This window comes from Alnus glutinosa, chromosome 1, assembly GCF_958979055.1.
Source record: "Alnus glutinosa chromosome 1, dhAlnGlut1.1, whole genome shotgun sequence".
NCBI lineage: Eukaryota > Viridiplantae > Streptophyta > Magnoliopsida > Fagales > Betulaceae > Alnus > Alnus glutinosa.
The window spans coordinates 38700021-38723808 of record NC_084886.1 but is presented as its reverse complement, the minus strand read 5'-3'; the positions used below and the strand labels follow the sequence as shown (position 1 = coordinate 38723808).

At 34.7% G+C, this 23788-nt stretch overlaps 2 protein-coding genes across 2 annotated transcripts; both read left to right on the top strand.

Moving 5' to 3' along the window:
• Positions 1-5942: 5942 nt before the first annotated feature.
• Positions 5943-14591, top strand: LOC133880614 (peroxisomal fatty acid beta-oxidation multifunctional protein MFP2). The gene is made up of 18 exons (XM_062319602.1): positions 5943-6172; positions 7310-7381; positions 7468-7533; positions 7614-7673; positions 7775-7842; positions 8495-8576; positions 9601-9656; positions 9762-10064; positions 10150-10236; positions 11063-11237; positions 11483-11604; positions 11707-11870; positions 11949-12203; positions 12993-13114; positions 13192-13313; positions 13566-13714; positions 13807-13945; positions 14388-14591. The coding sequence occupies exons 1-18, from the start codon at positions 6067-6069 to the stop codon at positions 14421-14423; spliced, it is 2184 nt and encodes a 727-aa protein (XP_062175586.1). The 5' UTR covers positions 5943-6066; the 3' UTR covers positions 14424-14591.
• Positions 14592-16823: 2232 nt separating this feature from the next.
• On the top strand, positions 16824-20528 carry LOC133880625 (bidirectional sugar transporter SWEET17-like). Its single transcript, XM_062319610.1, has 6 exons — positions 16824-17047; positions 17212-17248; positions 17342-17552; positions 17668-17829; positions 19190-19309; positions 20112-20528. Exons 1-6 carry the CDS (start codon positions 17014-17016, stop codon positions 20289-20291), a joined length of 744 nt encoding a protein of 247 aa, XP_062175594.1. The 5' UTR covers positions 16824-17013; the 3' UTR covers positions 20292-20528.
• The last annotated feature ends 3260 nt before the right edge of the window (positions 20529-23788 follow it).

Below are 23788 nucleotides of genomic sequence, written 5' to 3'. Positions count from 1 at the left end.
GAAGTTTAAAATAGTCAAGAATCGTTAATGATGAGTCAAAGTCTACAAGTACAACTCTGCAACTTTCCAATAAAAAAAAAAAAAGTCTACAACTCTACATATTACTTGAGACTACAACCACGTGGACGGTGTGAGTGGTGTGATTGTGTGATATTTTGGATGGATAAGATTTTTTTTTCTTAAAAAAATCAATTTCATAACATTATAACCTTTTTACTTTTTATATCGTATAAATAATTTTTTATAACTATTAAAATAAAAAAATTCAATACAATACAAATTTTTTAACTTTTCTATATAAATTATTTCCACTTTATATCAAATCAATCACATTTTACTATCACTCAAAAAAAAATTCTTCCCCCAATATAAGGGAAGGGGGTTGCCAAACAAGCTCGCTCAAATCTTGACATCTTGTGACTTATGGCTTGAAAAAAGAAAAAACAATATTGTTATTTAGACCTGTGTAGAGCCATGTGCAACTGTGCGTACATAGTCATTCAATCAAATCTTGTCATAATATTTTATACTTAAAGCTTCGGGCCTTCAGGTTGAACTTGACAACAGTGTTATTTTTTGTTTTTCTATATACCTTTTTTATTCGAGTGTTATTTTACAAATCATTGAAAAGTCTGAAATGAGAGAAGTAAAACTGTAGAATAATTTGCTATGTTCGATTTGTTCTTAAGGTATTTCTTCCAACTAATCAAAGCACTCAGCCATTCAAATAAACCGTCAAAGTTCAACTGTTCAAATTAACTTTTAAACAAAATTGAGCCTTTTAGTTTCAGGTATGTAATAAACTTTCATATTGATTAAGATTTAAGCTTTTATATTTGAATTGTTCTTTTCAATTTTGATGAATTATTTATTTATTGTGTTAGTTAAATTTTTTAATTAATTTTTATTCAACTTTAATTTTTTTTACTATTCATTAAAAAAAATATATATATATATATATCTTGACCCCCCTAACCTAAATTCCTGGCTCCACCACCGGTGACAGGTGTCGCACCATACAATTAACTCGTGTTCATTGACATTGTCATACGTTAGTTTTGGATGGAAAAATGGACGGAAATACCATTTCCGTCTTTTCACATACCACAGGTACCACCTATGATAAAAAGTAAAACTCATGGAGCAAAAAATAAAATTTGCAAAACACAGGAAGCAATAATGCATTTAACCCTTTGAAATTTAGGCATAAACACACATAAAAAAAAAAAAAAAAAAAAAAAAAAAAAAAAAAAAAAAGGCAATGCATCGAAAACTATGCAACTTTGGGAATAGCAACTAATCCTCCTTTTCAGGATCTCATCCTTTTTTTCTCTTATCTTTTTTTTTTTTTTTTTTAAGGGAAAAATCTCATCCTTATTTTTTTTTTTTTTTTTTTTTAACAAAGAGTACATGCTTTCATTAAAAAACCAAAAGGGCTAATTACAACGTTAAGGAATACAAAGACTCCCTAAACATAAAATTAGAACTAATTTCTGATTTTTTGGAGCAAAACTACCTAAAAATACTCAAAGATTACAAGAACATACATTGGAAGCCACTCTAAACAAATAAGCACCACTATTAAAAATAAAAGATGGCTGATCTACGCTATAAAGTGAAAAAAAAAAATCCGATAATATATGAGCATCTAACAGGCAGTCTGCAGATCTAACTAAAGAACACGGCATCCGACAACAGATCTGGCATCAACAGAGCATGTGAAGAGAAACGCACAGCCAGAAAAACACCCCGCAGAAAAGCACCAGGTTGTCCGAAAACCGCCTTCAGTCGTGGTAGTGGAAGGCGGGAGAGTGGCGTGTGGCCATCACGCGCCGATGTGTAGGGGGCGGTGGGGGACACGCCGAACGTCGGGGGACTCGAAGGACGCCGGTAAACCCAATGGTGAGGCCTATGTTGTACAATAATGGAGAGAGAAGCGTAGATCTAGATCCCAAGATTTCGACCAAAACAACCCTTCCAAAAATCACAAAAAACACGGTGACTTGCCCTTACCATTGAGCTCACCTGTTAACCAAAGGACCTGAAAATATCTGCTTGCACAAAGAAACAACAGAAAAAAAAACCAAAGAAACAATCAACAATCTCCACCAGTTCAAACACTAGGAAGAACAAAAGCTCCAACAGCCCTAAACGCTTGGAGAAAAAGACCATCCACCCCTAGAAACAAGCGAAGGACGAACGAAAGCCACCCTAGCCCTAAAATCTCATCCTTTTGGTTCCATAATAAAATCAATAAATAAATAAAAGCTAAAAATTTCTTCTTCCGAAGAATATTTATGTGTACTCTTAAATGTAACACCATTTCCAACTTATTTTAACTGTTTAAAAAAAATCATATTTTCAATTTTAGTTATTTGTTTATTATCAATATAACTTCCAGCAATATTATCTATTTCACTCTTTATTTTTTTAAAATAATTTTTTATTATTTTTTTACCTTTTACCTTTTTTCTCTCTCTTTCTTTAAATATTATTATATTGGCTCAAACTGCTACAGTATGTAAAAGTCTACCGTAGTAAATTGCATAGAAAGCTTTTATTTTAAAAGCTATGTTGGAGGGGTAAATTATCTAAAAATAGCTAAATATAACTATTATAACAATTAGCCAATTTATTGGATTAGGATTCTCTACAATTTTAAAGAAATTTGAGATTTTCAAATTATGTGAATTTATGTCGTTTCATGTATCGAACGACATGAAACATGCTACATATTAAAAATATGACATGTTAACAATGAGAATTGAGTATATTTTTATCAGGTTTCTACACTTTAAGTCGTATAAAAGTTTTGAACAAAAAACTGTATTTTAGTTTAGTAAAGAATAAGCGACTCTTAAAAAATGAAGAAAAAGCCTATTGGAATGATGGCTTAATAGCCTCCCCTTTTCTTTTTCTTTTTTTTAACAAAAATATTACATACTATATTTACTATATTCATACTATATATAATTTTTTTTCTAACTATATTCATATAATATTACCTGCACAAAAAGATTACAAAAATACTAATTTTGTGGCATAGAATCCTGCTTTATAAATAATTAGTCATTAAATATTTGGCCTCATACCTATTTTTGTTGGATAAATAATTATTGTACAACTCTTGTCAACTTTACTTATATGTCATCATATTTTTATTTTTTCAAAATATGAAAAAAAAAATAATAAATGAACTGGCACATAAGTAAAATTGGAAAAATAGTATGTCAAGAATAATATAACAATTCATTTTTATTTTATTTTGTCGATAAAAGGGTGTCAAATGTCAATGCAATTGATATTCTTTTCTTTGTTCCTCTCAAAAGGGTGTCGATCTCCATTTTTTTGTGACGAAATTTTTTGAAGGTCTGACATATCATACGTGGCATTCTGTTGGAGAAACACGATGCATTGACAACTTCGAGGACGCATATTTTAATAAAACAAAAAAGAGTGACTTGCCAACGCAGAGCGTGAGAATCACGACACGATAACCTTTCCAGTTTCCATGCCATCGACGAAAAAAGAATATGAAAATTTTCAAATAAGCGAGTTGACCCCGTTTTACTTCCGGAAACAAGCGTCAAAAAAAAAAAAAAAAAAAAAAAAACTTAAGAGGAATATTAGAAATATCAAATTTTTTATTAAGGAATGAGTATTAAGATGATATGGAGCTTATTCATTGGTATCCGTAATATTTCTTTTTATTAATTATTTTGATTGTCTCCAATAAATAATCTCCGCATCATCTTGATATCCGGCTAAACATTTCTCAAAGGTCAAAATTCAGTTATGTTTATGTCATAATTTTTTAAATTATTATTTAATCTAGTAATTGTTTAATTAAAAAAATTTAATACTTACACATATTCATTAAAAATTAGTTCCAACAATATAGGGGTTTGATAAACCTTTTTTTAAGAGATTTATTTTTATTTTTATGTGATCTAAAGATAAAAAATGTTTTGGGGTTTTTTAGGAGTGTTTTAAGAGGAGAGTTATTCATTAATATATATATTTTTTTTTAATAGAAAGGGAAAAAAAAAAAAAAAAAAGATTTGCAAACAGGGCCTATAAAAAATTAATCAATTAAACATGAATACACTAATTTGAATACAAAAATGACACAAAAAAAAAAGAGACTAATTTTAAATTATAAATATTTAACGAACATTCAAATTCTAAAACTAATTAAATTAGTCTAGTTTTGTGGCTATTTCATTTCGAAAATGCTACATGTACTTATAAACCTTTACAAATGGAGATTTACAAACTGAGGTGGAGTCTATGTGGCATTTTGACGTTATTCTTGGTTTTTTTTTTAAAAAAAAATTTCATTGTTCTTTTTAGAAAGCACCGAGCCTCTCTGTCGCCGGATCTCTTCCCCGTCGCCGGACGGCGGGTCCTCCAGCGGGAGCTCGCCAGTGGTCGCCGGATCTCTGTGGCTGTGGCCGTTCTCCCCTCTCCCGAGCTCCAGTCGCGGCCGTCCATGGCCTTCGGGAATGGACGCGCCTCAGATCCAAAGCCCCCCCGGGTGGGTTGCCGACCCGATCCCCTCGCCCTTTACCATCTTTGTCGGCGCTTCACCGAAGAGGGTGGCAGATGCGCGCGACAGGGAGGCGGCGCGGAGGTTGGTAGCTCCACGATCTAGCTGATGCCGGTGCAGTGGTGCTTCGGATTTGGATTTTTGGTTGGGGGTGGGTTTGCTTCTAGGTATTTGAGTGGATGAGTATTTTGGCAGTTGCAATTTGATGTCTTCCGGTGGATTAGGTGCTTGTGTCTTCCGATGGGGTGGGTTTCTTGCAATAGGCTGGGCTGCGGTAGTGGGAGGATGGAGATGGTGGGTTTCCGACCGGTGTGCTTAGTTCAATCGGACTCCATCCTACCTGTCTATGTTTTTTAATTGATGAAACACCAATCTTACTTGGAATCCTACGTGTCTAAGTTTTTAAATTGATAAAATGTCACGTAGTGTAATACCCCGGTCCCATATTGGGAAGAGATGAATAGCTCACATAGAGTGAGTAGTTTATAAAGATACTCATGGGTGCTAAGTCCCACATTGCCTAGTTACTAGGTGAAACTGGGCTTTATAATAGATTCTAGGGAAGCTTTGTAACGTCAGGTCATTTGGTACTAGAGCACTGCATGACATGGTTCTGACGAGGACGTCAGAGGTTTAAGGGAGGGAGTTTGTAATACCCCGGTCCCATATTGGGAAGAGATGAATAGCTCACATAGAGTGAGTAGTTTATAAAGATACTCATGGGTGCTAAGTCTCACATTGCTTAGTTACTAGGTGAAACTGGGCTTTATAATGGATTCTAGGGAAGCTTCAAATTGACTAGTCCTTTTAGAGTGATAGTGCAGATGTGGCTAGCGCTTTTCCTTGGGTCGTTACATGTAGATTCCAACTCAGTTTGTAAGCATCTTTTTGTAAAGGTTTCTTAGTACCTCTAGCATTTCTCATTTCATAAAGGAGTGTTCTCCACTTAATCTTTGACTCATCATTAGGATATTTATAATCTTTGAGTCCCACGAGTAAAATAGTTTTTAAAAATTAAAGGTAACAATTCGTGTTCACGTGTCGAATTTTAATTGCTCAAACTAAAAATATATATGACTATATAAATCAACTTCAATTCAATTAATTTTCTTCGATCTTAACTTATAAATTTTATGTTAAGTTAATTCATTAATCGTGCAAAAAGTAAGCCATAGTGAAAACTCAACTTACGATTTATAGTCACGCTCCTGTTAGTGACACTTCAAATTTGATTAATACCGATAAATTATGGAGCGTGGACATGACTCTCCGAAATTGCGAGTGGAGGTAAAAGATGTCCTCATCCATATTCATTATCCCTCGATATGGGCCATTCCGATTTACCTCTTCGCCAAGCTTCCGTGCAAACGCATCCCAACGTCACTCTCTGCACAGTAGTCGAACACGACACCTCCCTATTTAAAATCCCAACAAACCTGGGTGTGGTATTGGTCTGAATTGTTCCCCATAGAAGCGAGAGAGAGAGAGAGAGATTGTGAATCATAGCAGAGAGACATATGATGGGTAGCGATGCAAAGGGAAGAACAGTCATGGAGGTGGGAGCTGATGGCGTGGCTCTCATAACCATCATCTACCCTCCTGTTAATGCCCTCTCATTTGATGGTACTTTTTTTCGTAACCCCACTTACCCGATCTCATCCGTTTGCCTTTTTTCCCGCATACCCATTTCATATCATAGCTATGTTTTATGTGGGTGTTTTGTGTTTTTTTTTCATCACAGACATTTGGGTGGATTAATTTTGGCACTCTCTGTGCTTGTACCTAGATTGTTATTCATGAAGCATTAAACTTGCACCAGTGATTGTGAGTTTTGATTTCTGGGGTCACTGATTTGAATTAAATTTTGGAAATTGGTCCTGGCAATTAGCAATTCCAGATTGTATTAGTGGACTGAATCTGCCAATTCTGCGTGCAAAATCTACTGGAATCGGGGTATACTTGAGGGTTGATTATGATTTTGTGTGACAATGCGATAATAGTGGTTATTTGGGAGGTTTGGAGGTCACGAATTGAGAAATGGAGGATGAAATGCAAAAGGAGCTAAAACGGTTCTCAGGCACTGTACTCGAAGTGGGTTTTTGGACTAGGATTAATGCTTGTAGGGTGGTTTTTTTGGAACTTGATTTATGGGTACAAGATGATAACTAATAATATTATTGTAATCAGCTTGATCAATACTTATTTCTATATGCACGCCATAAAAATGATTTAACTTTTTTCTTTATCTTATTTGTTTATGTTGCAGTTAAATTGGTAATTGGTTGTGTTAGTTTAGTTGTCATATAGCATAGATGCCATTATGACTTATGACAAGGGTCGTGAAATTAGTACTTTTAAGATCAGTTGTTTAGGCTTCAATCCCCTCAATGTAATTTGATGAACTCATTTGGTGAATTATTGGGCAACAACAAGTCTGAAACAGTACATTAAATATAACCGTGCATTATAACAAGTATATAATCGAAGGATTAAATACTTCTGGCTTTTAAATTTTGGTTCCTATTGGGTTTTCGGCAAGAATTGGTCATATTTGGAGAAATACAATCTGGCGCCACATTTACTCCATTTTCCTGGAATTTTCCCCAAAGCTTGAGGAGGTGCAGGGCGAGAACGCAAGCTAACCTTTGAATTTTCAAAAGCATGGTTGCTAAAATATTGTCTGGTCTTTAGAAGAATATGGGAGTTTGAATGAATCGGATGAAATCATGTAACCTCTCTCTCTCTCTCTCTCTATCACAGTGCTGCGCAGCTTAAAAGACAATTATGATCAGGCCTTACGAAGAGATGACGTGAAAGCAATCGTTGTTACAGGTGAGTGTGAAGATATGTTAATTTGTATTTTTAGAGCACTGGAGTTGATTGAGATATGAAGCTAATATCTTATGTAACTGGAGCAGGTGCAAAGGGCAGGTTTTCTGGTGGCTTTGATATCTCAGCTTTTGAAGAAACTCGAAAAGGAACGAGTATGTTAGCTATTTTTTTTTTTTCTTGTCTTATATTCTGCTAATACTCCCTTGATTCAAGTTTCATTATGTACTTTCAGCGAGGAGAGAACAAAAGCCTGGCTATGTATCTATAGAGATCATGACTGACACTTTAGAAGGTACATATTTGGTTTTTTATGTCAGTCCTCATTTAAGAGCAGTTCTTCAAAGGCGGTAATTGGTAAATGTTGACTATTTGATCACTTGCTTTGTTTTTCAGCTGCGAGAAAGCCTTCAGTTGCTGCCATTGACGGCCTTGCCTTAGGTGGAGGATTAGAGGTTGCAATGGTAGGTATTGCCATTTCTCTTGAACTGGACCCTTCTTGTTGTGACAAATTAATTTTTCGGATTGCAAAGAGGCAGAAAATAACAGAATAAAATAAGTCAATCGCACAGAACACCAAGATTTAAGTGGTTTGGGTTTAACAAGCCTACATCGCGGAGACGATTAGGAGGAAATTTCGCTATTCAAAGATGGAGTACAAATAGTGAGGAGAAAACCACTCAAAACCTAAAGCCCTAATTCGGCCAAAACTTACTTTCACACAAAAGAGATTTTTCCCCGAAGGAGAAAATAAAAGAGAAAAACAAAAGAAAAAAAAAATTCTCTTTTGTTGCATTGGGAACTAGTGACGGCTGCCTCTTTAGTCACTATGCTGCACGGCTCATGCAAAACCTTTGTAAAGTGCAGCTGTATTTTACTCTTGTTTTTCAATGAATGGCCGAATATAGGCGTTTATAAGGAGCAAAAGGCAGTTAAAAAATGACTCCTAATACAGCTTGGAGAAGAAGTTCTAGTCGACTAAAAGAAACCAAAGCCCAAATCTGAATATAAAAGCAACTTGGATGGGGCCCACGTGACTGACTTGTGAAAGTCAAGTCACATCATACTTCTCTATTAAATTTTGTTGCATCATCTTTTCTCATTTTGCTGTATCAGGCATGTCATGCTAGAATATCAACTCCCACTGCACAATTAGGGTTGCCTGAACTTCAGCTTGGAGTAATTCCTGGATTTGGAGGTAAGGATACTTTGTCTTGTTTTTGGATAAGTGCTACTTACGGAATCACTATGCTGTTTATGTCCGATAGTGTCTTTTTTCATGAGTGAGGTTAATATGCATTGTGTATTATCGTAATATCTGTATTAATTTTTCCAGTCGAATTATGTCCATGACTTTTTTCTGTATTTGACCCTGAACTATGACATTATTGTTTTGCAATGTCTGTTGTTATAAAAAGTTAGAAGATACAAATTGTCTATCAAATTTGAGATAATCAATCTTATTATTTTGTATGTGGTGCTTTTAGAGTGCACTTGTGTTTGTTATTTGCCAGCATACGCATTTTGTTAGAGGACAACATGACAAGATTGCTTCTTCACAAAAAGGCCAGATATAGGGATTATGAATGAGAACATTTTTTTATTTTATTTTATAAGTAAATGAGAACATTAAAATCAACCTGTCCATAAAGTCGAGCTTGCGAATGAGAACGTAAAACATGTATGTTGCTAGAGATCAGATGATAGACAAGTTATCAAAGCATTTGTGAGATGTTAAGATATTGTACTTATTGAAAGGAATTTGGCAAGACCTTAGCATATGCCATTCATGGAAGCTGATTGCTATATTGTATATAAACACATTCAAATATAACTGCTCGCGAACATGTGCATTTAATTAAGTATTATCCATTGTGTTTAACTTGGTAATGCTATTTTAGACAATAATCACACTTATGTTCTTTGGTTGTCTCTTTGGAAGACTGCCCATTTATATTTGATTGGAAGATCCTTTTTTTTGAAGATTTGGTCATAATCAGTAACTAGACCTTGTTAACGGATGGTGTTGCCAGCCTATGATTTTAGAGTCCATTTTGGAGACTGTTGTTCAACGTACTCTTTAATTACTTTGGCTTTGATATAAGTCAACATCCAATGGAAAAAAGAAAAATAACACACAAGTACAGATTTTTTTTTTTTTTTGGTTGAAATTCTCTTCAATTATTACTCATGTCTTGTCACATGGTCCTGATATTGCTCAGGGACACAGCGGCTTCCACGTCTTGTTGGTCTCTCAAAGGCACTTGAAATGTTGCTGGTATGTTTTGATCAGCATTTTTTTTTTGGTTGGCTCTATTGATTTGTGTGCTAGCTGCTTAAATTTCAATAACCTCTCTACTCCTGTGGGGGTGTGCTTAAATAGATGTCCAAGCCAGTCAAAGGGGAGGAAGCTTATACTTTGGGCCTTGTGGATGCCATTGTTTCACCTGATGAGTTGGTAAATACTGCACGTCAGTGGGCCCTGGATATCTTGGACCGTAGAAGACCATGGGTTGCTAGTCTTTACAAGACCGACAAGATAGAGCCCCTTGGGGAAGCAAGGGAAATTCTCCAGTTTGCAAGAGCTCAAGCCCGGAAACAGGCTCCCAATCTTCAGCACCCATTGGTTTGCATTGATGTCATTGAAGAGGGTATAGCTTCCGGTCCCCGGGCTGGACTCTGGAAGGTCCTTATCTGTCTCTACTATTCTTTTACTTCCCTTCAAAAAGCAGTGACGTGCAACCGTTTGATGTTGTGTCTGATATTGGCAGGAGGCGGAAGCTTTCCAAGGACTTCTGGGTTCTGACACTAACAAAAGTTTGGTCCACATCTTCTTCGCTCAGCGTGGAACGACGAAGGTTTGAAAATAATGTTTTTATTTCTGGAGCCTAGTTGATTCATGTCCAAATTTTGAGTTGGAGAACCCTGCAAATAGGATTTTTTCGGGGGATGTATTTTTTATTCTTGATTTAATAACAAGATATACTTTGTCAATTTGCTTTGGACTTTGATTGTTCTAGAGTTGAAACCTGTATATGAATGTTTACTGAATTTAAGGGATTTTTAGACAGATGTTTTGTTTATTTCTTACAAACTGTAGTTTTGATTTTGAATAAAGCATTGGCTACTCAAGTAGAGGAATTAAGTTAGTAGCAGTTTTAGGAAGTTTAGAGCCATGCTGGTTAGTAAATGTTGGTATCATTTGTGTATCAGAACCTTTCTCCTAACTTTTAAGAGCTCTATTGTTCATGATGCTGCTCTTTGGTGTGGCTTAGCTGGCATTTTACAGGACAGCCCAACCTGGTGGTTAAACTGAATGGCTTGTGGTAAATATTAATTACAGTGGTCTTTCTTAAGAAACTCGGGTTGAACTTGAGAATTACAAATTTTATGTTCAGCTTCAGGTTTTGAAGATTGGTAACTCTGATCCTTTTAACTCATAAGTCAGGAGTTTGGATGAATCTGTTCATTTATTAACCTAATAATCTTTGGTCAATCATTAATTTTGGATTTTTATTCTTTTGTCAAATGTAATTTCTTATTAGTTTAGTCCTATGTCCTAGAACAAGGGTAATTTTGGGTACGCCTTGGAGTTGCAAATTTGATTCTTCTGTATTTATTTGACATCAATATCTTCAACTTTTTAAACTTCTTGAGAATGTCTTTTCTCACAATCTTAAACAGGTACCTGGGGTTACTGATATTGGATTAGTGCCAAGACGAGTGAATAAGGTTGCTATTCTTGGTGGAGGACTAATGGGCTCTGGAATAGCGACAGCATTGATTCTCAGTAATTATCCAGTCATCCTGAAAGAAGTAAATGACAAGTTCTTGCAGGCTGGGATTGGTAGAGTCAGAGGTGAGGCTAGTATCCCATATTAAGATGATAGCTTCTATTTAGTATCTATAACTGGGATTTCTATTTGGCTTTTGTTTTTGGGATTATACGGTATTCCACTTCATTTACTTCTCAAGAAAGGAAAAAGTAGTCCTCTGTATTTTGCCATGTTATATTATAGCTTCTTCTCTGGTAGACAAATTTTCACTTGGTTTTTGTTTTAAAAAAGTTAGAATTCTTCTTGTGTAATATTCCTTTTCATTCAGCCAATTTGCAAAGCCGTGTGAAGAAAGGGAAAATGACTCAAGAGAAGTTTGAGAAAACCATATCTCTTCTCAAGGGTGTCCTTGACTATGAAAGCCTTAAAGATGTGGACATGGTGATTGAGGTAATTCACAATGCATGTTGATTTTAGATTGCCTGTCATTGCTGTTTATTCAGAAACTGGAGAAGAAAGGTGTTCAGTATTTGTTGTTGATGCTTGGAACAGGCAGTTATTGAGAATGTTTCTTTAAAGCAACAAATTTTTGCTGATCTTGAAAAGTACTGCCAACCACATTGCATACTTGCGAGTAACACCTCCACAATTGACTTGAACCTGATTGGAGAGAGGACAAAATCCCAAGATCGGATTGTTGGAGCTCATTTCTTTAGGTACTCCCAGATTTACCTTCATTGTTTTTTCTGTGTGCAATTTTTTTTGCTTAACCATTTAGTTATGCCCTCATGCAGTCCGGCACACATCATGCCACTTTTGGAAATTGTTCGTACTAAGCATACATCTCCGCAAGTAATTGTTGACTTGCTAGACGTGGGGAAAAAGATAAGGAAAACTCCAGTGGTGGTGGGAAATTGCACAGGCTTTGCTGTCAACAGGATGTTCTTCCCTTATACACAAGCTGCTATTTTGCTTGTTGAATGTGGTACAGACCTCTATCAGATTGATAGGGTAATCTCCAAATTTGGAATGCCGATGGGCCCTTTCAGGTATTTAACAGATACGGAAAATTGTGACCTAGTCATCTTGATCTTATTGTTGCTTCTTGAAATGATCTAGGGGGTATTTGGCAAAATTTTCAGAAACACTTAATTTTCAAACACCAAAAACAATTTTTGACAATTATCCAAATTACTTTTCAGATGTGGCCTGCATAGATGACAAGTTTTGGTTTTCGTTTTTTAAGACACTTTTCACATATTTGGTAACTGGTATTAAAACTAGTTCTAAAAAGAAAAAAAAGAAGGAACTAGTGTTAGGTACGTATCTAATCTGCTAGTTCTGCATGACAGTGGCCACCAGATTTGCGTGACAGCCACTGTGGTGGCCGTGAATCCTCACGGTGGTTGGCAAATTCTTGTGGCGGCCTCATGATGGTTATCAGATATGCATGGCCGCAGGATCTTTCTGGTGGCCGCCGCCAAATCTGTCTGACGACGTCCACCCCTCACATACGAGGGGTGGTAGATACCACCCGTGAAGGCCAGCCTCTAGTAGGCCCAAAATTGTTTTTGGCTTTTTTTTTTTTTTTTTTTACTTGGTATTTTCTGAAAACATTTCTCAATTTTTTGCTTTTCAGTTTATCAAATCAAATGAATTTTCTTGTGTATCCTACATACAATACGCTTTCTAATGTAGCCCTTACCGACAACAATTTTCACTTTTCACTTTTTAAAAAACTCTTTAAAACTCGAAACCCAAAACACTTTTCAAAAACTTTATCAGGCTCCTAATTTCTTGCATTTATCTAGCTTTTATATTTTATTTTTTCCATGCAGATTGGCTGACCTGGTTGGTTTTGGTGTTGCAATTGCGACTGGCATGCAATTTGTTCAGGATTTTCCTGAGCGAACTTATAAATCAATGCTAATCCCACTTATGCAAGAGGATAAGAGAGCAGGTATAAGTTTGTTGTTGAACCGAAAGGTTAAGCGGTTGGCCTATTGATATCTTAGTTTATCATGCACTCTGTTACAGGTGAGGCTACTCGCAAAGGGTTCTATGTGTATGATGAGAGACGCAAAGCTAGCCCAGATCCTGAATTAAAAAAGTATATTGAGAAGTCCAGGAGCATTTCTGGTGTAACCATTGACCCTAAGGTTTCTCTCTCACTCTCACACACACAAACATGAGCACACATACGCACATACACGGGGAGTTTATCATTATATTGTATAGATTTGGTGTCTCACCTCTTTTACTTAGCTGGAGGCTGTAATGAGATCTAATGCTGCAATGGTAAACCTCAAAATGGTGATGTTCTGAGCAGTAGCATGATAGTCACGGTATAATATAGTATATCTCTCCTCCACCCTCCCTCTCCTCATTCTTTTGAAATTGAACGTGGACAGCTCGTGAAGTTACCAGAAAAGGACATTTTGGAAATGATATTCTTTCCTGTGGTGAACGAGGCCTGCCGAGTCCTTGCCGAAGGTATTGTAGTCAAAGCAGCAGACCTTGACATTGCTGCTGTCATGGGCATGGGTTTCCCACCTTACAGGTATGTGAATTTTATTGTTTTTATATAGGTTCCCGTTCCCGTTCCCATTTCCACGCAATTCTGACTAAACCTGTTGGTGTACATTTGATCAGGGGAGGTATTATGTTCTGGGCTGATACTCTTGGATCCAAATACATTTATTCGAGATTGGAGGAATGGTCAAAGATGTATGGAGAATTCTTCAAGCCTTGTGCCTATTTGGCTGAAAGAGCTGCCAAGGGGGCTCCTCTGGTGAGTAATCTGCAACTCTACTTTCCCTCCTTTAAATATAGTAATGAAGCTATGTACAAATCAAGAACAGTTTATTTATGAAAGTGGTTTTACTTATCAAAAAACAAATCAAGAACAGTTTACAAGAAGTAGATCCATTCCCGTGGGGCTAAGGGCCTCTGTAAATTTACTGCTAGGAAACTCTTCTGATTTGTTCCGATTTATGTAAGTTCATTCGGGAAGCGAGCAATCACACACTAGTCCCCACTTTCATGCTGCATTTAGTACACAACATTTTGTTGAACAAGACTATTAAGGCCCCATTTAGTGCACAAAATTTTCAAAATATGTAGCTGATTTGAAGAGTTAGTTCAATTACTTGATTTTGAGTCATAGCAGCCGTATGGCTGGTCCTTGCTCACATGTATTGCCTCCTGACGGTTCTTGCACTTTTGCCTTGCAGAGTTCTCCCGTGGAGCAAGCGAAATCTCGGTTGTAAGATCAATTTGCTCGTTGCATTGGTCGCTTGATTAAGAATTTCCTTACATGTTCTTCTTTTATTATTATTATTATTTTTTTTGATTTTTTTTTTTTTTTCCTTTCACCAACTATAGATAAATGATGCAAGAAGTTAAATAATGAATGAGATGGAAATTTTATGGCAAAATGATTAGTAAGCGAGACTTGAATAAAGCACTTAAAGTCTATATGGGGCATTCATTGGCTGATGTGTATTGTTAGTAATCTCTTGTTCTAGTGATTTGATTATTTACTAAATAAAAAATAAAATAAAAAACACTAAAATACTTTTTTGTATTAATTATCTGTAACGCTTATTCTTTTCTAAATTATGTGTGATGGTGGATACTATTTACGGACGATGATGTTTGAACTCGGAGTCATTAAAGGGAAAATTGCACTATTAATTTTGGTGATTGGCTTAAATTATAATTCATTCTTTGTGGTATTAAAATTAATTCAAAGATTCTTGTGGTTGCCTTAGTTCACAAATTGCTTTTTGTAGTCAAATTTTGTTTAATTTTTTTTTTTTATAGATTTCATTAGGTGCCATGTCAGCATCAATAAAACAATGATATATATATATATATATAAAGGGTTGGGTTGCCACCCCTAGAGGTGGCTGGGGGTGGCGCGCAGCCACCCCAAGGGATCTATAGGCGGCTTGCAGTCACTTATTTTTTTAAAAAAAGAAAATAATTTTTCAAGTTTTATAAATCTATATTTTTTTTTATTAAAATATAAATATATTAATAAAACATATGACAAGATGAATGGAGCCTCGCTTCTTGTATCCTGAAAAATGGGGGGAAAATGGAAGAATAAAAGGCTAATTTTAACGAAAACTTTATGTATCTCTATCAAATTATTATCCAATTGATAATTTTTTTCAAACTTTTAATTCGGACAATATACTCTTAAATTATCAAAAAAATTGTCAATATTCACTTCAAGGCCAACAAAAAGATAAATGACCATAAACTTTTTCAACAAGATAAAAATACTCTTATAAATTTGGAGTTTTTTTTTTTAATTTTTTTTATATATATATAAAACGAAAAACTAAAAATTAAACTAAAAATAATAATAATAATAACAAAACATTAAATAAATAATAAAAAAAAAATGAAAAAATCAGGGTAGTTCGACCAATAAAATTTTGAGGGGTGGCCCAACCACTTCCAATGGCCATGGGTGGTTTGACCACCTCCTTAATTTTATTTTCCTTTTCTTTTCTGTTATTTGATAATGTCGACATACCACATTTCAAACAACACTTAATTGATAGTCTCTTCAAATTTTATTTGGGACAAATGCCGTCTTAAACTACCAAAAAATTATCAATATCCCGCAAGGCCAGAAACAAAAACTATCATAAAAACTTTTTCAATAAGACAAAAATAGTACTCTTATAAACTTTTTTTTTTATTTTTTAAAAAAAAAAACAAAACAAAAAATTAATGAGATTATGTGTCATTAGCTTTATTTATGATTCATAGTAGACATTGGGGTTTACATTTGGGGACTCGTGTTTGACACGTGGGCTAAAAAGAAAGAAATGCTAAAAATACAACTTTACCCTAGCTATTGCACAACCTCAAGGTACATTGGGGTGATACCCATTGTGTAAGTCTCATCCCAATGTGCTTTGAAATTTTGCAATAATTGAAGTAAGGTTGTACATGAATAGGGCCCAAAGAGAAACAATTCAATCCACATAAACAACTAGTTTATTTGCAAGTGGGAAAGCATGTGGTTCATGCCTCAACCTTCCATGCATCATGCATTATGAGGTTGGTGAAACATCTTATCATTATGTCCCGCCCAAATGTTTTTCACCCTCACTAAATTAGAAAATGCTAGGAATACAACTAGTGCATAATTTGTGTACTACCCCAAGATACACTGAGATTAGGCCCAATATTATTTTACGTCCACATGTTATAAATTGATTTTTCATAATTCAAAAATATCTTCTCCACATTCCAATCCCATATACGGGTGTTGTTTTTATGTATCAATGTTATTTCATCGGTATAGTTAATCCAAAAAGTTATAGTTATTATAGTAAAATAGGAAGTGCGCACTTATGTCATATATAGTTAGGACTATCAATTTTTGATACTACCCGTAAACTCGACACAAACTTAACACGAAATTAAAGGGTTAAAGTTGAAGAGTTTAACTCATTTAATTAAATAAATCAGGTTACAATTGAGCTATATCTTGTATCTATACTACGACACACGAATACGAACCACCACCCGGATACATAGTTCTTACTTGCTTCAAACTTACCTCCCACAAATATTGGAGTTGATCGTATTAATTATTATCACGTGTATCGCCAGCTAGAATTTTGCTACGTCAATACATAACCTTGGCCCTCCTGAAAAAGTTTTCAGGCTCAGACTCTTACTATAATAGAATCTGAGGAAGAAATTAAAACTTGCTTCCCTTTCTTTCCTTTCAACCTAGCTTCCATCCCCACCTCTTCCCCTAAAAGAAACCCATCAATACTAATTTCTTTTTCTCTTTCTGATCTTCAAATCAAAAGTACTTTGTTTGACATGGAGGTGCTGAGTTTCTACGTTGGGATCATAGGTGAGAAGCCATTTCTGTTCTGTGTAATGTTAGTTCTTTCTTTATTATTTTTCAGTAACTGGGGTTTCCGGGGCTGCATTCCGACTAGTTCCCCGGAACACCGTGCACACACGGGTCGGATAAAGCTGAAAAGATAATTAATCTCATGGCTGCTCCTTTTGCAGGAAACATCATCTCAGTATTAATGTTTCTTTCCCCTGTGTAAGCTGAATAGAACTTTTATCCTTAAATCATTTCCATCTTTATTAACATAATTAATTATAAGCATCAGAAGGTGTTATTGTGAATATGCAGCGGGACATTCCGGCGAATAATAAAGCGCCGGTCGACGGAGGAATTTGAGAGCCTTCCTTACATTTGCACATTGTTAAACTCATCCTTGTGGACTTACTACGGAATTATAAAGCCCGGGGAATTACTGGTGGCCACCATTAATGGTTTTGGCATCCTTGTCGAGACTGTCTACGTCACCTTATTTCTTATATATGCACCAAAAAGGTTGAGGGTAATCGGATATTTTCGTCTCCTCTTATTTCAAAAACTTCAATTTAGTAATTATGAGTATATATTATGGAATTTATGAGCATATGAATTAATTATTAGCTGTGAAAAAATGCAAGGCTAAGATTGCCATGGTTGTCGGGATGTTGGATGTGGGCTTGCTAGCAGCAGCGATTCTAGTTACTCGGCTGGCATTGAAGGGAGAAGCACGTATTGATGCCATAGGGATATTGGGTGCAGTTCTAAATATTATGATGTATAGCTCACCTCTAGCCGCCATGGTAAGAATTTGAAGCTATCATCCATATATATTATTCTATTTACTTAATTCACCCTTTCTTTTAAAAATAATTTGTCATTTCAATAGTCAAGATCTAATTTCATTTCTCGGCCTTCTTCTTTTTTATAAAATACTTAAAACTAGATCTTGTATGTTTGCTTAGAGATATTTTTAATTAATTACTATGGTTTTTGGATATGATTTTTTCATGATGGTACCAATTAAAGATCGGTTTATATGTTTTTTACTTTTTTTTTTTTTTTTTTTTTTGTCAGCCCATCTGTTTCCATTTTAATTTCTCAATTGGGTTATTGACCTCTTTTCTCGGTTTCCATGGCAAGTTAAGAAATCTCATCAATTTAAGTATAAGTTTGATTATGAGCATACATAACTGTGAACCTCTCTAGTTAACATCTTAATTTCTTCATTTCCCTAGCTCTTTTTTTTTTTTTTTTTTTTTCCTGAATTCAATCCAACAATCTTTCATTAATTAATAGGAAAGAACTTGAAAACTACTTTTAATTACCAGTTACGATGTTAAGAATATATACAATGAGAGCTTCCTCCATCTAAACTTGTTCGTCCATAATAGAAAGTGTACTTATTTGGCTAGCCTATCAACTACTCTATTAGCCTCCCTTGTTCACAATTTCTCTGTTCATACACACAAGAGGCATATATTGTCATATAGCTGCCTAGCTTGTTAAAACACATGTTATTTGCCATCGAAATTCTTCAGCACAAGCAAATTTCAATAAAAAAGCCATTTGTAAAGAAATCCTTTATATATATATATAGCTTCAATCACATCAAACTGAAAACCCATCCGTACGTCTGTGGAGCTTTCTCACTTGCAATTGATAACTTCTTGACTCTCCTTTGCAGTAGCCATAGCTTGCAGTTCTTCTGTCATTTTGACTCATAATAATTACGAAATCTCTCTCTCTCTCTCTCTCCTATGATCAACACATGAATTATGTTGGCATAATTCTGTGTGAAAACAAGTTGGTGCAAGTTTAAATTTATTAAATTAAGACAGTACTTAATTAAAATGGAATACAAGAACTAGATCAAAATTGAGGGTCAACGTGGTTTTGTTTAATTATTTCATTAATTATGGACTACCACATCGGTTTGTAAATAATTGTATTATAAAAGCTGTAATAACCCTAGCAGCAGCAGCAGTAATCGCACAATATATAATAATAATAGCCTCTTTGTGCGTCTCAGCTCTAATGAATCTAATACATATACCTAATTCAATAACTCAAGATTTATGGGCACAATTGGACAACATGTATCTTTGTTAGACATTATGTGATGGAGATTATTATGCTTAATTTGTAAATGTGGTTTCTCAGAGAACAGTGGTTAGAAGCAAGAGCGTGGAGTACATGCCTTTCTTTCTCTCATTTTTTCTTTTCTTCAACGGTGGGACATGGGCTTTCTATGCTTTGCTTGTGCACGACTATCTCCTTTTGGTACGTTCTCTATTTTTTTTTTTCTTTTTTTTTTAATTATTAAATTAAATTCATTATTTTCCATCCTTTAATTTGAATCTATTTTTTTTCTTCATATTTTTTTTCGAATAAATAATGATTTAAAAGGTCATTTTCTTTATCATTTTCACCCCACTAATCATTAGAACTCATGAGGTCCACTTCGGTCTCTCTTTGTGTGCTCGTACCGTGTGTGGTCATGGGCAAGTCTTGGCTAATTTGGGCCATCCTAAGAGCATTTCAATGGCTTAGTCATTTTATCTTCTTTTTTTTTTTAGCTGAAACTGCTAACAATTACACTAAAAATTAATCAACTCCATCCAATTATGCAAATAAAATACAAAATGTATAAATTTTTGGAAAATTTACGCTTTTAGTTTCTGAAATTGGTCTAAATTACAAATCGCTCTATCTAGTATCAAAATTAATTCAGAAATTCTTTTGGTTTTATTTGCTTAATTTACAAATCGCTCCCTAAGTCAAATTCCGTTAAAAAAATTTGACAAATTCCATCAGTGCCAATAAAATAACGACATGTGTCGATTATAATATATATAAAACTTAAATAATTAATATTTTACAAAAAAAAAAAAAAATAGATGGCAGCCGCCCCAGAGGTTGCCCAAGGGCTGGGGGTGGCGACTATTATGACACCATCGATCATATCTTTCAAAAAGTGAAGCCCCAAAACAAAAATACACACACACTATATATATATATATATATATGATCATGATAGAGTGGAATTTGTGGTGTGTGTGTGTGTATATATATATATATATAGGTACCAAATGGATGTGGGTTTGTACTTGGAGCAGCGCAGCTAGTGGTGTATGCAATTTACAGAAAGGCAAACCAACGGAAAAACGTGTCAGATACACTGGTTGATGAAGAAGGATGCCAACATGAGCGCCTCATCATCTCGTCCTCAAGTTTATCCCATGAAATCATTAATGGAGACTAGACATTTATAGTGACTCATCAAATACTAGTCAAGAGTAATTAGCAATTTTTTATTTTTTTTTTCTTTTTTTACGTTTTAATTTCTGCCCAGATGAGTTGAGAGTTTTATTGGCAATTTTTTATTTTTTATTTTTTTGGTTTTAATTTTTTCCTTCTTCTACTCAGATTAGAGTTTTATTAGTGCATTTTTCCACCTTCCCACAAGTAAATTAAGGGAATTTGCTAGAGTTCTTTGATACCCTTAGGTTGCGTTTGATTTGGAGAATCTAATATATATATATATATATGTCGTGGCGTGGCATGGCATGGCATCTATATTTTTTTGGCATGGCATGGCATCTATATTTTCAGGAATGTGTTGTTAGAAAATTCAGTTTCTCTGAAATACGATTAAACGCACGTTTAGGAATCTAATAAGATTTTTGAAAATATGCAATTCGAATATTTGGTTTATTTATAGGAATTTGTTAAGCTTTCCAAAATATCGGTTATGTTTTCTCTTCAATTGCATAAGGTTGTTTGGTACAAAAGAATCTTGAAATTAAATTGAAACTGACTGGGAATAAAAATTGTATATAAACCGTATTTTTTTTTTCTTGAGAGCTGCTACAGGTACAAAGAAAAGCTTACCAACAAATTTACAAACTGACGTGGAGCTTTATATGAGTCTCCACGTCAGTTTAATGCAAAAATAGTCAAAAACAAAATTAGATACATAAGACAAAAATACCCTTTCTCATTCCGGTTGAATCCAGACAACGCCGGTAATCCAACACACCGGCCAACCACGACCCCGACCAGCCCGACCAGTAGATCCGGCCCGCGAGGACGAAGAAAGGGAACGGCGGCGGTAGGGGTGAGTTTCCGGAATGATCTGGGTTCTGGAAGGACAGTTGGCCGGATCTGGGTTCGGGAAGGACAGGACGGTCGGCCGGATCTGGGTTCGACAAGGCCAGATCTCTAGCCGTGAGCGTGGGTATCCCGGCAGGAGATCCGGTCGGATCTCAGATCTGGCCGAGCGTGAGATCCGGTCGGATCTCAGATCTGGCCGAGCGTGAGATCCGGCCGGATCTCAGATCTGACCGAGTGTGAGATCCGGCCAGATTTCTCAACCCACACCGGCCGAGCGTGGGTTTTCGGCCGGATCCGGTCAGAGATTCGGCTGGCCAATGAGAGGGGAGAGAGAGTGTTGCCGGAAAGAGGGGAGAGAGAGAGTGCCAGAGAGATGTTGGACTGGTGAAGGGAAGGGTATTTCTGTCTTTATATAAAATGCCATGTCAGTTTGTAAACATCTCTTTGTAAAAGTGTAAGTACTTCTAGTATTTTCCTTTTTTCTTTCCTTTCTCAAAAACCTGTTTAGTTTCATTTTTTTTTTTTGTTTTTTTTTTTAACAATAAAATAGCTCCTCACTTTTACATACAGATTTTACAAATAATCACAATCAAACCCAAACAATATCATTAAAAAGTAATAATAAATCATAACAAAAGTCTCCCGTAATCTAACTTTTCTTACATAACCATAACAATATCTAATAATTAATAAAGAAAAAACAAATAAAGAGTTAAAAAGTTAGTCAACCAAAGATCAGTGTCATCTACTAATTACATATATAATGGAGTCACCCCTGCATCTGTGAGAACTTGAATCACAGTCATATTTTTTTATTTTTTGATAAGTCCACATAAAAGGGGAATGAGGAATTCGAACTAGTGATCTTCGCTTCATGAGATATGGTCTTCAGTCGATTGAGTTACCCCTTAAGGACACATAATCATATTTATCATCATTAGACAAATTGAAAAAATAATATGACTTATGTGTATCAATTATAAGTGATTCTCTTGCTTTGATTCTTTTTGACTTGGTAAGATTGAGCATGTTTGGTATGTAGAATGCTTATTCTATTGAAAAATGAATAATTATTACTAAAAATGAAAGAAATTAGAATTGAATAGTTATTTCTATTCATTAGTTTGGTCATAACACTGGAATAGATCTCTAAATATAAGCTACAAGAAATAGGTAAGTTTTACACAGAAATTAGCACAAAATTACATCTTCAAAGAAGACAAGCATTTTTAGTAGCTAGACTCACCAAAGTATTTTTTTTCAAATAACAAAAAACCTGAAACATGATTCCAGCACAACAGTTGTGCAACTATATATGTGCAAGATTCAAGTGACATGGGTGGGTCCTATCACATGGGTCCCACGTGAGACCCACTCCATGTCCTTTGTCTCTTGCACAACAGTGCAACTATTGTGCAAGAGACATTTTTGCAAAAAACCCTCCCCCAAAGAACCTCGCCAAAATGATGATTTTTGTTTTGTGTACTCACCAACTTTGGTGAATATTGTTCACTCACTAAGAGAATAAAAAAGAATAAAATTTATCTTTCCCCTTTTTCTTTTTTTTTTTCTCTTTTTAATTCACACTCAAAGCAAACATTCATTTCTCTCTCCATTTTTTATTTCTTATCCTAATGTTTATTTATATTGAAAGCAAATGACATTTTTTTTTTGAAAATTATGACCGTTAAGATAAGATAAATATTAAAAAATATGACCATTAGGAAAAAATAAATTTCTAAAACAATAACCGTTAGAATAAGACAAATATTCAGAAATATGACTATTAAAAAAATACAAACATTCAAAAATATAAATGTGAGAGAATGAATAAAAAAAATATTTGAAAGATAATATTTAAATGGAATAGTGAAAGTGAATAGCTAAAATGGCGAGATTATTGAGGTGTTTTAAAAAAGTGGATAGCTAAAATAGTGAACATTGAGTTTTAGCTGTTTTGAAAAAGGAAAATGATAGGTGGAGGACAAACAACCGTCCCCCATCACCATCTTTTGGTTTTTTAAATAAAAAATATATAAATTTGTCATTTGATATGACATTAAAGGTCAAATTTTGATTTTTTTATTTTAAAAATGAAAAAATGGGTGATGGGGACAGAAAATGTATCACTGCTCTTTGAAAAATAGGTAAAAACTGGTGAGTCTAAAAATCTTAATGGTGGAAATAAAACCCGATTTGATTGTTAACATTTGGAATTAAACAATAGAGCAAATTGCTTTTTCGTATGAGCCAATATGAATGAACAACCAAATGACCATTAAATAAACCAATACAAACTACAATGTTTAGTATTTTAAATGCATAATTCAAAAAAAAAAAAAAAGAGTATTATATATATTTGGATCTTGACTTCCTACAATTTTAAAAAAGTTGTAAATTTTAAAATTATGGAATTTAAGCCTTTTCTAAACATCGAAATGCTTACAAAATGTCACCTATTAAAAATATAGCACGTTATAGTTGAGAATTGAATATATTTTCATCAGTTTCTTGCTCTTTGTGTTATAAAAAAGCTTTGAGCAAAAAGTTGTTTTTTGGTTTTTTGAAAAAAAAGAGTCTTTGCAAAAGTGAAGAAAAAGTCTTTTGAAAGTGAAATTCTTTCTGATTGTTTTGATAAAATGCCAC